General features: G+C 44.6%; 1 protein-coding gene across 2 annotated transcripts; it reads right to left on the reverse strand.

Annotated features, from left to right (window-relative positions):
* Window positions 1-8,234: 8,234 nt before the first annotated feature.
* Window positions 8,235-12,262, reverse strand: LOC136500665 (tyrosine--tRNA ligase 1, cytoplasmic-like). 2 transcript variants are annotated; one of them, XM_066496076.1, is made up of 9 exons: window positions 11,920-12,262; window positions 11,518-11,801; window positions 11,272-11,368; window positions 10,934-11,039; window positions 10,717-10,799; window positions 9,691-9,836; window positions 9,398-9,503; window positions 9,001-9,060; window positions 8,235-8,747 (listed from the first exon to the last, which is right to left on the reverse strand). In XM_066496076.1, the coding sequence occupies exons 1-9, from the start codon at window positions 12,151-12,153 to the stop codon at window positions 8,727-8,729; spliced, it is 1,137 nt and encodes a 378-aa protein (XP_066352173.1). In that variant the 5' UTR covers window positions 12,154-12,262; the 3' UTR covers window positions 8,235-8,726. The 2 variants fall into 2 exon arrangements, with proteins under 2 accessions (XP_066352173.1, XP_066352174.1); XM_066496077.1 differs by lacking the exons at window positions 8,235-8,747; window positions 9,001-9,060 and having other exon boundaries at window positions 9,443-9,580.
* Between the last annotated feature and the right edge of the window lie 1,905 nt (window positions 12,263-14,167).

Consider the following 14,167-nt stretch of genomic DNA (forward strand, 5'->3'; position numbering starts at 1 on the left):
AATTCCTTTGGTCAAGATGCTGCATTATGGTTAAAGATGTGATGCCCAAAGTTTGGAATGAATTGGAGTTGAGATTAAGCATGAGCCCCTAGTTAGGGTTTACTGTGCACGTATACCGGACGTGTCTGGTATTCCATAGTAGTGCAGATTTTTCTGTAGCTCTCGACTTAATCTTGCATCGCTATTGCAGATGGGGTTATGATTACTTGTCTAAGTTAGCTTGTGAATCTATGACTAAGATTTGTCTAGATGAACACAAAATAATTGGGCAATAATTATTGCTTTAATAGTGCAATATGGAAATACTCTTGGACATGCTTCTGAGCTTCATTGCAAAATCATTTGGATGTAGGGCATCAAGCATGGCAGGACACAAGGATGGCAAGATCGAGCCTAGGTCTAAGGCCAAGTATGATCACCATGCTTTTGAGAGGCACAAGAAAGCAAGGCAAGACATGTGTTTGAGGTTCAGTCAGCAGGAGAGTAGCAGCAGGAGACCCACCAGAGCCACTAGGGGTGCTCCTTAGTACAGATATGATGATGGTGAGAGCAGCCCCTCTTCTGATGATGACACAGAGGATTACATAGTTAAGCATAGGAAGAGAAAGAGCACTGATAGAGAGTCAGATGATGAAAGTCTAGATGATGAGTAGGAGATTGAGGAGGAGGAGGAGGCACCTCTAGTTCAGTACCCACCTCAGGGAGGATAGCCTGCTCATGGTATTCACTTTGATATGCTTGAGGTACATCACACTAAAGTACCCAACTATGTTGTCAGAGTTAACTTCAAAGCTAAGGGTATGACTGAGAGAGCTAAAGAGCAGAGGAGGATTGATCCTAGGAGTCTACTAGAGAGTTGCCCTTATGATAACATGTTTTGCACTATGTTTTAGTTTAATTATTATACTAGTGTGATCCTTTCTAGAAATCTAGTTGTGGCAAAATCTTAGTGGATCGACTGGAAGCATATTAGAGAGTTGAAGAAGGCTTGATGAAGCAACTGCTATTTGTGAGCGCACAGGGATATATGGGCTCATGGAGTTTTAGTAGAATGGGAACTCTGAAGTAATAGCTTAGTTCTATGCTACCATGTTTGTTGAGGGTGAGCCAAAGCGTATGCATTGGATGCTAGAGGGTCAGTGGTACAATGTTGACTACGACGCCTTCGCAACCTTACTTGGTTGTTCAGAGGAGGATCTTCAACAGGAGAAGATTCACTCTAAGGGGATCTACCCACTTGAGAGACTTGCTTACATGTACAGAGGTGGATAAGTTGGGAAGGTAAATGGTCTTCATCCCACCTACAGGTACCTAAATAGGATGTTCAGGAAGACTATTGATTGCAAGGGTGGAGACAAGGGCAACATTGCAGATTACTCTAGAAACCTTCTCCACAGGATGGCACCAGGTGCACAACCCTTTAGCATATATTTGATTTCATCTGGTCTGAGATTAGGAGTGTTGGTGAGAGACCCCTCAAGGGCTATGGATTTGCACACTACATCATGTATATGATTGAAAAGGTGATGGGACACACATTTGACTATGACAAGAAGCATAAGGTCTTGAAGATAGCGGATGACTTGACAGAGGTTGGAGTACTCCCACCTAGTCCAAGGGGAGCAGCAGCAGCAACAGAGGCAGATGCACTAGAGGGTGGTGCAGCAGCAATAGGAGCACCTTCTCCACCACGTGCTTCTCTACGTTCTTCTTCACGTCACCGCAGTCCTTCGTCACCTATTCATAGACTTTTCAGTGCTATATTTGGAATGTGCAAGGACAGTGATGTTAGATAGTGGAAGGAGAGAGAGAGGATAGGAGGAAGGACACTCGCATGCTCAAGCAGATTGCCTAGAGTCTTGAGCTTGATCCTCCTAGGTCTCCAATTTCAGATAATGAGACCCCATCCAGTGAGAACAAGACTGAGGATCAGAGACAGGTCAGACACAACAGACAGTTTGCTAAGTTCCTCCACTGTCAGTACCAGCAGTAGCAGGAGTAGCCACCAGAGCACCCTGACACCTTGCCACTATAGGCTCATGTGCCTACTCACGATCAACCATGTCCCAGTGCTACAGAGGAGTATGCTTTAGACTAGTGGGGTGACCTCACAGGTGGATATAGCTACTACGGGTTTGGTGGCTATGATTCGTTTAGTGAGGGTGGTTTGCATCCACCTGGTGCTCCACGCTTAGAGGATGAGGATGATGGTGGATAGGATGACGACGATGATGAGGAGTGATCACATCCTCCAGATACAGCTTGCAACCCCGTTGTGCTTAGTATGTCATTGTTGGACCTTTTGTGGTGATGGATGACAAAGGGGGAGAGATAGTGATTAAAGCTTCATGATGCTTCATTTGTTTTAGCTTTTGTACCTGGTGATATGTACTACAGCTGTTGTTTTCTTTGTCTTGAGAGCTTCATTGATGTATCTTTTTGAGTTGAGATAGATTATATGAGCTTTATCTTTGTATCATGTTTGAGATGAGACTTGCGCTCGATGGACTCATGTGACATGATCCTCATCTTGTAATATAATCTATCTTAGTGGTTTGTGGACTTGAGAAAATTTGTGATGAGTGACTTGTGTGTGATATCTTTGTTGTACTTACATTTATAAGGACCATGCATGTTTAGAATGAAAAATGTATGTTGTGATGCTTTTATATTTATTCTTGTGTGATATATCTTGTCATGTGCATCATGGTTTTATTTTGCCACACACACTTGCACTCCACGGATGCAATGATTTAGGGGGAGTCTCCTATATGTTTTAAATATGTGCAATTGGCATTTAAGGTCATTTCGTGAATTCTATTCATAAGCACATATTAAGGGGGAGCCTCTCTTAAATCATTGAACCCAAAAGTTTAAACTCTTATTCTTTTTGTAAGCTTTAATCAAGTTGTCATCAAACACCAAAAATGGGGAGATTGAAAGTGCATCTAGCCCTTTAGTGGGTTTTGGATGATTGAATGACAACATGATTAAAGGTGTAACCCATTCGGTAAAGTGTTTAATGCAAACATAACTCATGCAAGGCTTATTCATTGTGGGATTTCGATGTCTCATATGAAAGTAAGCACGTTGAAAAAGAATTAATGAGACATGAGTGATTGCATATGGAACGGTCTCACTTTTTAGACCTTGCTTTATTGAAAGACAATTATACAAATGATATTAATGAATGATTCAACACCAAGTGTGACTTGATGGCTTGAGATTGTGAAGATAGCAGGGAAAGGCTTCAAGGTACTAAGCAAGGGTGAAGGACAAGCGACGGCTTGGCAACCGAGGAACCTAGCTAGGGTGAAGAAAGAAGTATTTGCATTTAGTCGAGGTACTAATAAAACCATGATGGTCATATTGAAGTGGAGGATCAAATCTTGGATGAATTATTGAAGTGACTTGATACTTTTGGAGTTGACTCACATTTGTTGAAAGGAGTCAAGTCACGTGCTCGAGATGGCTATGCTCAAGGACAAAATTAAAGTTGACATGTTGACACCCTCACTTGATGAAGATTGAGAACTATGACATTCGGTTCGAAGGATTTCAACTTAAGCGGTTCGAATTCCGTTTTCATTTAATCTTGAGTAAATAGGTATGTCGTACTATTAAGAGGGATGCGTCATGTTGATAGATGACTGTTTATAAGTGCTCAAGCCAACTCATGTGAGGTTTGAGTGAGAGAGAGACAAAAGAACTAACTTGGTTTTGTGTGGCTGAGCAACCGAACGCGTCCGGTATGCATACCAGACGTGTCCTGTATTGGCCTGACCTTGCTGACTTCTTTGATGTTCTTGGTTTGGTTTGTCGGGAGTTATGGCATGTATCGGGAGTTTCGGGAGTCAGAAGTTCCGGCAATCATTGGGAGCTCCAACACCTCATAGCGTCACTGACTTAGTGACCTTTGGCGCTTTGCAGGCAATACTACCAGACGTGTCCGGTATTCCAACGGCTACATAACGGCTAGTTTTTGAGTGGGGTCTATAAATACCCCTAAGCCTCCAGCTTTGGAGGCTGCTGATTCTACTGACATTTTTACATGTTTTTGAACCGTGAGAATACTCTCCAACCCTCTCTTAGTGAGTGATTGATCTGATTTGCAAAATCCCTCTTGTGGGTTGAGTGAGATTCAAAATTGAGAGCAAGCCACCTTTGAGCACTTGTGCATATTTGTTGATCTCATGATTTGCATTTGTTACTCTTGAACTCTTTGGTCCTAGACGGCTAGGCATTGCTAGAGAGCACCCAAAAAATTGTGGTGTGCATCGAAAAGTTTGTAACGGTTCGATTCCACTGCCGCAAGGGAAGGGATCTACTAGTGTAAGCAGGAAAATGAGTTGGGAAAAACTCCGGCTAGAGTGACCTTCGTGTGTCCTCTAGAGCAGACCTTCGCTAGGTCGCTCGCAGCCCCCTCAACGAAGAGTAGGATTCGATGGAGTCCGAACTTCGGTAAAACAAATACCATGTCTCGATCTCTCTTTTCACTTGGTATTTGTGATCTTTGTGTGTTGCTTGAGCTTGTCAACAAGTTACTACCAAGTGCCAGCAACTTGGTGTGAAAGGATAAATCGAAAGGAAAAAGTTAGGAGCTGATCTGCACAACCCGTGTACACCGGACACGTCCGGTATTAGGGCCAGCAGCCAACTTATTTATTACTTGCTCTAATCAGGTTGCAGGGTTTTGGCTCATAGCTTTACTTAGTACAACTCATATACTTTGTGGTTGACTCACGAGAGTTTTATTTCTCTAATTTGAAATTTTCGAGTCAATCAGATATTCCTATTCTAATCATTTCCGTATTTTGAAAAGTTAAATTTTTAGAAACGTCTATTCACCCTCCTCTAGGTGGCATCCTCGGTCCTTTCAATGTGTTTAATTCTTGTGCTTATGATGCTAGATAAGCATGTACATTAGGATTCAGGAATTGATAGGGGAGATGGTTGCATAGGTCAGCCAGAAAAACTGCATCATCAATAAGTTTATAGTCATTTGGTTATCATTGAGAGGGAGGTATGAAGAGAGAGAAGGGTGTTTTCCTGAGCATGCTCGCGTCCGCTAGTGACCCATGGGTGACACCTCTGGCCCCTGGTAATGACACAAGAATCCCTGAAGATGAGCAATGTAGTGTGAGAAAACTGGGCAAGGGCACAGGCAAAGGGAAAGAAAAAAAATCGTGGATCACACCATAGCACCCCATCCCCGTTCGGAGCGAGGTCGTGCTAGCGGCCATCGACCTATCCTCTGCCTTCGGCTCCGTCGTCCCCGCCCCAAGGTCATGCGCATTGGAGGCGAGCACCGCCAGCCCTCCCCTTCATCACTGGCTACACCAGACCTGTGCGTCGCCGCTCCTTATCGAGGTCGACTGCTCACCGATGCTCATGTCCATATCTAGGAGGAAGAGGAGGCGGACCAGCCAAGGCCAGGGGCGGGGTGGAGTCTTGGAGTAGAGAAGGGGTGGAGCTGGCATCGGCGGAGGTAGACTCGATGCCGGCTACGGTGGACCCGATGTCGATGCACGCATGGCGAGCAGATCTGTCGTTGCCGCCTGAGCACGCACGAGGGATGATCTGAGGAAGGGCGGCGTGGGATGGGATCAGGGGAGGCGAGGGAGGGACAGAAAGGGCGAGGTGCTGAGGATGGAGAGGGAGGGGGCGACGACGGACACGAGGAGTGGAGGAAGGAGACGGAGACGACGAAGACCTGAGGATGGAGACTCGAAGAGGTGGGGAACACACAGAGCGGCTGATTTGTTTACCGCAGACCGGAGTCCACCCAACAGTAACTCTAATCAGAAATGCTATACAACATATATATTTTAGAAAAAAAAACACATGAATTTTTTCTTCTCTTTTTCCACTGGCTCCGTCCTGTCGGAGCTGCCTCGGGCGTGTACAAGGTGATCCATGTCGCCATGCCATCCTGTGCAGTGACGGCACAGTGCAGTGAACTTGTCCTCACGCGGCATAGTGCAGTCATGTCGCCACGCCGTCCTGCGCAGTGAACTTGATCCATGTCCTCACGCGGCACAGTGCAGTGACGGATGCGGCTCCAGCTTGCGTATCTCCTTATCTACGATTTGTGATTTGTCCTTCTATAGAAAAAAAATTATTTCTTGTGATCTATGGATATGTGGATCTGTGATCTTGTGATTTGTGATTGTCTGGAGATAGAAGAAGGCTAGAGGTAAAAGAAGACTGAAGGCTGTTGGATCTTAATTCTACGGTGCAAAAAATATTCATGTGTTGAAACTACATAAAACACATGGTTGTTGAATAGACAGACTAAACTCTAATATGTGGGAAGCTATGGTTGGTGAACAGTTGCAGAGGCCCTCTCCAGCCTCCAAATAACTTGTGGTTGAGGGAGTATCTTATTTGTGGATGTTCCTTGTTTCCCCTCATAGAGTTCATCTATCTAGCATTCAAAAAAATCTACTCTCAATTGTAAAAAAAAATCTACTCTCCAATCTCCCTATGATTTTAGGTAAAATAAAAGATGCTACTCTCCCCCTTGCGATTTAGGTTAGATTTGAAGTAGGATTGAGAGTTAGGGGGTGTTTGGGACTGCTCCGCTCCATATTTTTCAGCCAAACGGTTTCAGCTCGACGCACTTTGTTCGAGGAAAAATGGTGAAGTTGTAACCTAAAGAGGTGTTCCACAAACTCTAATTTTTTGTGGAGCTGCTCCACGATGGAGTTTGTAGGGCAGAGTTTGTGAATCAGTTCCGAACACCCCCTTAGTAAGTCTAAAATCCATGCTTTCAACACTTATTTTTTCCTCAAACCAACGGAATAGCTCGTCAAAATGGTGACTGTAGAGAGCGTATCAGGCAAAGACAACCTCCCCCATCGCGACGAAGTGCTTGAAACACAATCTGAAGAGTGCGAGAAGTCTAAGGGTATCTATTTGGATGTAGATATTGAGTAGCTGGAATTGAATTAGGTACCAATGCCAAATCATGCTGATATTAGAAATGAGCTACAATTCCAAATCATATGTTTGGATGTTGGAAGAAATTGCTATTGGAATCCAGTGACATGGTAAATACCAAATCATGTTTGGATGTACCAATGCCAAATCGAACGACAAGTCTACGGCGATGGCGGAGGTGTGGGGCGGCTGCGTGGGGATAAGGCCGCTAGCGAGGATGCCGAGGAGCGGTGGTGGGTGGAGGGTGTGGTAGCGGTGGAGGAAACTATGGTATGTAATGACGCGATGGAAGCTGGCGCAAGCGGAGGCGCGGGCGAGGTCCGGTGGAGAGTCAAGGTGGAGGAAGATGTCCCCGAGGGCATCGTCGGCGAGGTCCGCAAGGGATTGGAAGCGGCGCGGAGTTGGCTGCGCATGCCCGCCTCTCATGACCTAGCGCTCGCGTCGCAGCTCGCTTGCCCGGCTCGTGCAGGCACACGCCGCCGTTCGTCCGCGAGGAAGAAGAGGCGCAGCTCAGGTGGAGGTTGATGGAAGCCATGGCAGGGCGGGCCTGGGCTCCTCGACGGCGGCCATGGTGGGTTGGCGCCGGCAGATCGATGGATGGAGGAGCTGGGTTCGCCGCCATCGAAGACGGGGAAGGAGGATGGAGGGAGCTCGAAGAAGGCAGCGTCTCCGGCGAGGGCAGACTGCGAGAGGGCCTCCGCCGGCGAGGGAAGGACTCCTGTTTTTTCGCGACACAGATGAAGCGTTTCAGGTGGGGAAGATTCTCACGAATACAGAAGGGGGGGGGGGGGGGGGGGGGGGGGGGGGGGGGGGGGGCTTGGTATTGTGGGCGGGGCTGAACAGGCAGGCCAAATGTTGTATGGCATTGGAGATCGTTTCCACTCCTGGATATCAAGACCATCCAAACAATGGAATTGGGGTATCCAATACCAATACCAAAGCCTTGAGTCTGAATATCTAACATCCAAACAGGCTATAAATGAAGATCTTCATGTCTCCAGCGGTGTTTTATTTTGTGCCTCCAGCGGTGTTTTATTTTGAAAATTGAAATCTAAAAAAATTCTAAATCAAGAAGAATTGGAGTACGCGTGGAGAACGGGCAGCTTGTCTAGAGATGTCTGATCCGTAGCTTTAAATTCTTACTGATTTAAGGATCCGTAGCAAAAGGAATCCCTATCGCTTGCTATAAGCCATCTCATGTGTCTCCTGGATATTGGCTTTGTTTATCTTTTATCCAATCCAATACAATAATGCTGTTTGGGTTGAGCCTCATGATACACATCAAGTAGTCAACCAATAAACTTCTCTTTTTGTATATATAAAAAAGACATGTAAACTTTTCAGCTACCTATGCAGCTATCGCTTGCACTTTCAACGAGTCTCACATACTCACATGAGAAGATAACTCGACAAACTTGCACAAAATCTAAATGCCTTATCTAGTATGTTACAACCAATGGCAGACTAGGCCATTGTGGCTTGTCTGGAACTGAGGAATCGAAAACACAAGAATAGGATGGAGATGAGATGACAAATCGCAAGAAACATATAGAAGGTGGTGTTTGGAACACAGGAATTAGAACTATAGGAATCTTTGGTGAGCACAAATCCTTTGTTCCTTTCCTTTGTTTTTTGATTCCTACAATTTTCCTTCAAAAATCCTTTGTCCCAAACACCACCGCAATGCTTGATCTAAAGTGAGTGGTGCCATTAATAACAGAAGAATAGCATAGAAGAATTTCATTCGGCGGTATTCACCCTAAAGACGATCACATTCCGCTCCTCTAACTGGTTACTCTGTACTTCTGCAGAAACAAATGTTCCAATTAATTTCATTAGATGGACAATGTTGACAGTAAGAATCAACAGATGAGTCCTATGGAGAGCTGTTACAAAAAATTGTAAGTCAAGTTGCATAAGTTTATCTTCCTCTCTGATGGAATTTGCATAGTATTATGCCTGCTGGTTCACATTGTTACATTGTGTCTGCTAAAAGATTTTATGCAGATAACAACCAGAGCTTATGTCTAACAAGTGAATGTGTTTGAGAAAATGTACCTTGACAGTGTTAAGTAGAACTTTGGCATCGTTGTTGTTGTTGAAGTGATCACGGACAGGCTGGAAAAGTGAAATTAGTGAGTTAAACCTAGTGTGAACCAGGACTGGAAAAAATGCGCAATAATATCTTCTTCCTAGACACATGAAGATCCAGCAATAAACAAGATGGACAAGTTCATCCAAAACTACACTAGCAAGAAACAAGACCGACGATGCAGCAATAAAAACAGCCCACAAATTCATTTTGTCAGGATAGCAGCTATTGCAACTTCAAAGGCATCACAGGGCAAGGCATGAAAAGGGCAAAGATTGTGAATATACAAGTTTCTGACCAGAGAAAGACTAAGATACTATTATATAGAAAAAAAAGTAAGGTCAAGTGAAGTGAAAATTTTACCTGTAAAATTTCATTTATTGCTTTTGCCAGTGCAGGTTTGACATCGGCAGGATGCAAAGCACCAGCCTCGTAATCAGAAATTAGTTCATCCATACTTGTAAATGTCCTGTTTGAAAGCAACCACTTTAGAAGTCCATCAGACATAATAAATCATGTCATGTTGGAAATTCAATAACCTAATTGCTGCATAATTAATTGCAAGACCACATGTGTCAGCCAAATATAAATAATGGTAGCACGTAACTATATTGACGGAAAAAAAATAATTTTAGCAGATGAGATAAAAATATTACTTGTTACCACCATTGCTTTCCTTACGGACGACCTCAAACCTTCCAAACCAAGGGAAAACAATGTATTTAATGTACTCCAAACAAGGATTCCCCTCAACAATTTTGGGAGGGCAAAATGCTTGCTTTATCTTCACATTGACTTGGGCCTGCAACAACAGCAAAGCTTATGAAACTATATTATCCTAGAAAGAAAGAAGGGTACAACACATGCATGATGCTACTTAGCGTTCTATCCTATAGGAATTTTACTATAGGAATTCGATAGGAATTGAGTTGTTGTTATGGTAAGTTAACACGGTTCGTTATTAAACCGTGGATTTGATTCACCAAATCCATCATTATTGTATACTCTTTGATAGATATAGCGCAACCCAAACCAATCCCTAATCTTTATTTTACAATTTTAAAGCTACTATTCAAGATCAAACGTTTAAACAGTCAGGTAATATAGACAAAACAGAGAGCAAAAGCTAAATCCATAAGACAAATTTTAGATTGGAAGACTATTCATGAGCAACAAAAGACACAATCCAAGCAAACTACAGATATAAAGAGAAATGATAATTCAATTCATTAACTCGAATAAGAAAATAAAACACACAGCTAATTAGCATGTAAGACTATGATTAATCAGTTACAGCAACTTTTCATATATTAATGTAAACGGTGCATCACCCCCGTATACATATAGATGAACATAGCTAACAAAAGTCACGAACACCAGATTTTTAATATAGGAAGGATATGAGAAACATATAAAACAACTGTACAACATTGTAGCCAGGCAGTATCCTTCACCATGTTACCATCTCTACTGACCCAAGCAAAATAGAGTTGAACCACTCTTGCGCAATCATTGATGCATAAAGCAATTTTGCATTGGTCTCATCAATATTTTCCAGTAAGCTAATTCCAAATGATAAAGATGGCATTTTACTATTACACTGCATCATTAGGTGTCACAAGAACCAAGAGCAACAAAAGAATGTTGGTGAGGAAGAAAAACATTTCATGAGAAATATATACCTCATCATCTTCCATAAAGATAGCCGAGGATGGATCACTCTTTGACATTTTCTCCTGGCCTTCTTTAAAACCAGGGAGCATATCTGCATTTCAGGTTAAGCAAAAAACACATGCTCCACAAACCAAAAATGAACAATCGCTTGTTATGAACTCCAACACCGTAGACACATGACCATGATAAAAAAGAGAACATGATCAAAATCACTAATCAGGATACGATGTGAAAGAATAATTGGTTTGTTCTTCCTTTTGATGTCATCGCAGTACTCCCTAGCTAGCATATTGACCTTCCTTTGGTCCATCCCCAACTGGCATATGTCAGCCTACAAAAGGAAAATGATAAGGGAAGTGATTTGTATGCAGAATTATTTTTTCTAGATTGAAGGTGTACACATTGAAATATCAAAAGCCTTTCAGTCATCATTATCATCATCATCATCATCATGAGTAAATACAGTCAGAATGGAAATACCAAAAGCCTATTAGAACCCAAAGAGAATTCAATAAAATTTATTTCCAGATACCATGGAATGCAATAGCGCAATAAATACTTGCCTTCAAGAAAAATATATCAGCACATTGCATGCAAGGGTAGAAAATCTGGGCAGCAGTTAAGTCGTCCGACTCACTTCTGCCCATAATTTGGCAGCATCTGCAAGTGAAGGAAAAATAGAATTACTAACACTTCATAATAACCACATAGAGGAGAGAGAACCAACCATTTCTAGTGTTCATGCTCAAGCTTCCAAAGCGAAGAAGGCTTTTAATGGAAACACAACATAAAACAAGCGTGTACTGTACCTCGTTATCCTCTTGACGTTGTTTTTCCGGGCAATGTCCATCACAATTGGCCAGTACTCATGCGCACGGTTGTTGATCTCCTCGGAGGACCACAGGAACTCCACCCCGTCGAGGTTCATCCCAGCCGCTTTCCAAATCTCGATCATGTAGCGCCCGACCGTCTGGATTTTCTTCAGGTCACCTCCCATCTTGTTGTTGAGCTGCGCGAACCAGTCGGCGATCCAAATTTTTACCTTGCACCCGGCCCTGATCATCTTGTTCACGTTGATGGTTTTCACAATGCCCTGGGAATACAAGACAGCGTATGTCACAACTCACAACCAAGTCTGCCTTTGCCTGAATCGTGCAAACTTTTAACATTTTTTTCCTACTATAAATGCCCTGGAGGAGGGGCGGCCGAACCTGAGCGATGTGCATGCGTCCGGAGGGCTCGAAGCCGTCGTAACAGATGGGGAGGGGCTTCTTCTCAAGCAGGTTCCTGAGCTCGTCCTCCTGGATGCACTCCTCCCCGATCCCCCGCAGCAGATCGAACCGCTCATCCAGGGTCATCGCCGCCACGCCCCCCGCCAGATCCTCGGCGGCCGCTGCAGCGGCGGAGGAGGAAGAGGAGGCGCCGGGTGCCGGCGCGGAGTCCATGGAAGCGGCGGTGGAGGAGGAGGAGCAAGGATTCGACGAGGTCGTGCCGGGAGACGGCGAGGAGGGGATGGCGGCGGCGTGTGGGTGTGCGTGAGGACGAGAATGAGATGGCGGCTTTGGGGTGCCGCGAAGGCAGCCAGGGTTTTGCTGCGGAACCGGGCCGCGTCCCCGACAAGCGAGGCCCAGTATCATCGCGGGCCGTTGTTGGTCACGTGTACACCTGTGTTTCTGGTGGACAGAGATTTCAGTAGGCCGTCTGTCGTCTCTGGCAATGCGCTCGTGCAGGCCCAGCCAATTTTTGGTTTACGCCGCCGGTCCTCCGCGCAGGAGGCCGCGGCGTAGGCAAGAGAAGCTCGCGCCGCCTGTTTTGTGCCCCATCACGTACCCCCTCACACTATTTCGGCTGACCATCACGCCCGCACGCAGGAACCCACGTGGGACCCAGCCTGCCCCCGTCGGTGGATGCCATACCGCGGATGCGTCGATCTGAAGTTTAAAAATTTTGAAATTCAAATTTTGTAAATAACCTCGAATGTAGAATTGATCAAAAGTAAAGTTGTAGATCTCGATGAGAACTGCAACTTTGTAGTTGATGACTTTTTTATTTGAAATCATTTGATGTCCCAAAAGTATGGCGGAAGTTTTGACGTTTTGAAATTCAAATTTGTCAAACAGCCTCGGATACCACCAACATCAAAGTTGTAGATCTCGATCAGAACAACAACTTTGTAGTTGATGATTTTTTTATCTAAAGACGTTTAGGATTCTAAATATTCATTTTAAAATCATAAGAAATTTGTACTAAATGAATATACATGCTATATGGACACAAGTGACTTAGGGATGGAGTGGTTAGAGCAGCTATGCATCATAGGTCTCAAGTTCGAATCAGAGCACCGTGTAGCGTGTGGATTTTCACGGCTAGCTGGTGAGGCCTTCCCGGATTTAAAAAAAAACTTCGTTGTTTTTTACTTGATTTTGGAATTTTTGAAAATCCTTATCACCACCGGTGGGGCCTTCCTGCGATTTAAAAAAAAAACTTGCTGTTTTTACTCGATTTTGGAATTTTTGAAAATCCTTATCACCACCGGTTGGTAACACGGATGGGTGGTGATAAGTTTTCATCACCGCCGGTTTCCTAACCGATAGTAATAACAATGGGCATCACCGCCGACTTACACTGCCGAGGGCCAAAACCGGCGGCGATGGGGTCTAGAGCCGGCGGTGAATACCTGTTCTGTAGTAAGAGACCGCCACGTGAGCAGTGATGGTGACAGTAGTGGTAGCGCCGCGTGCGCATGACACGACCATGGGTTCAGGAGCCGTGGCAGGAACCGCATGGCGGTCGAAGTGGCCAGTGCGGAAGCCATCACCGATGACGAGTGAAGCTCTGGACGTACGGGCGTGGGTGGAGGCGGAGCGCGAAGCCACTCAGCCACACCGGCTGCCACAGCTCACTTCATGCGAAGTCGAGGAACCTTAGCAGCGGCAAATGGTGACCTTGCCATTAGCGATGCCATGTGGTGAAAGTGGGCGGTGGAAAAGTGAGATGAGAGGATAAGACAGGTGAGAACTAATAAGATCGGATGGGTATGAGGATATGGGCATCTGAGGAGTATATTTTGTTGAGCAACACGAACGACTGTGCAGTGTTGGGCCGTTCGGACGGACGTCGAGGCCCACTAACGTGGGTCCGGGATGCCCTGCCCACAGAATTTCCGTTTGATTTTTCATCGGCTTTATTTTTGATGAGAAAGCTCGAACCATCCGGATGAGAATGTTAACTTATTGGGTCACAACGGCTGTCATTATAGTATAAAACTAGAAAAATAATACACAGTGTTGCCGCACGACCTCGTGCAAGAGTAGCCGTGTCGGGCCATCTATGTAGAAGGCCGTGCAATTGATCTCATTGTTGCCTAGTAGGATTTGCTGGTAGTATGTAGTATATCACTTTTTTTTAGAAGAAGAAATTTTTATTTTGGTCTCTGCAAGAGGTTTGCCAATAACCAAT

This window comes from Miscanthus floridulus, chromosome 13, assembly GCF_019320115.1.
Source record: "Miscanthus floridulus cultivar M001 chromosome 13, ASM1932011v1, whole genome shotgun sequence".
Classification (NCBI taxonomy): domain Eukaryota; kingdom Viridiplantae; phylum Streptophyta; class Magnoliopsida; order Poales; family Poaceae; genus Miscanthus; species Miscanthus floridulus.

What these genes read in the sequence shown, in the direction of transcription:
- LOC136500665 (XM_066496076.1), bottom strand. Translation starts at nt 12,153, where the DNA reads ATGGACTCCGCGCCGGCACCCGGCGCCTCCTCTTCCTCCTCCGCCGCT. An exon ending in ACCAATTATTCTTTCACATC is followed by an intron (nt 10,800 to 10,933) that starts GTATCCTGATTA and finishes CCTGAAATGCAG; the next exon opens with ATATGCTCCCTGGTTTTAAA. An exon ending in TTCTACTTAACACTGTCAAG is followed by an intron (nt 8,748 to 9,000) that starts GTACATTTTCTC and finishes TTGTTTCTGCAG; the next exon opens with AAGTACAGAGTAACCAGTTA.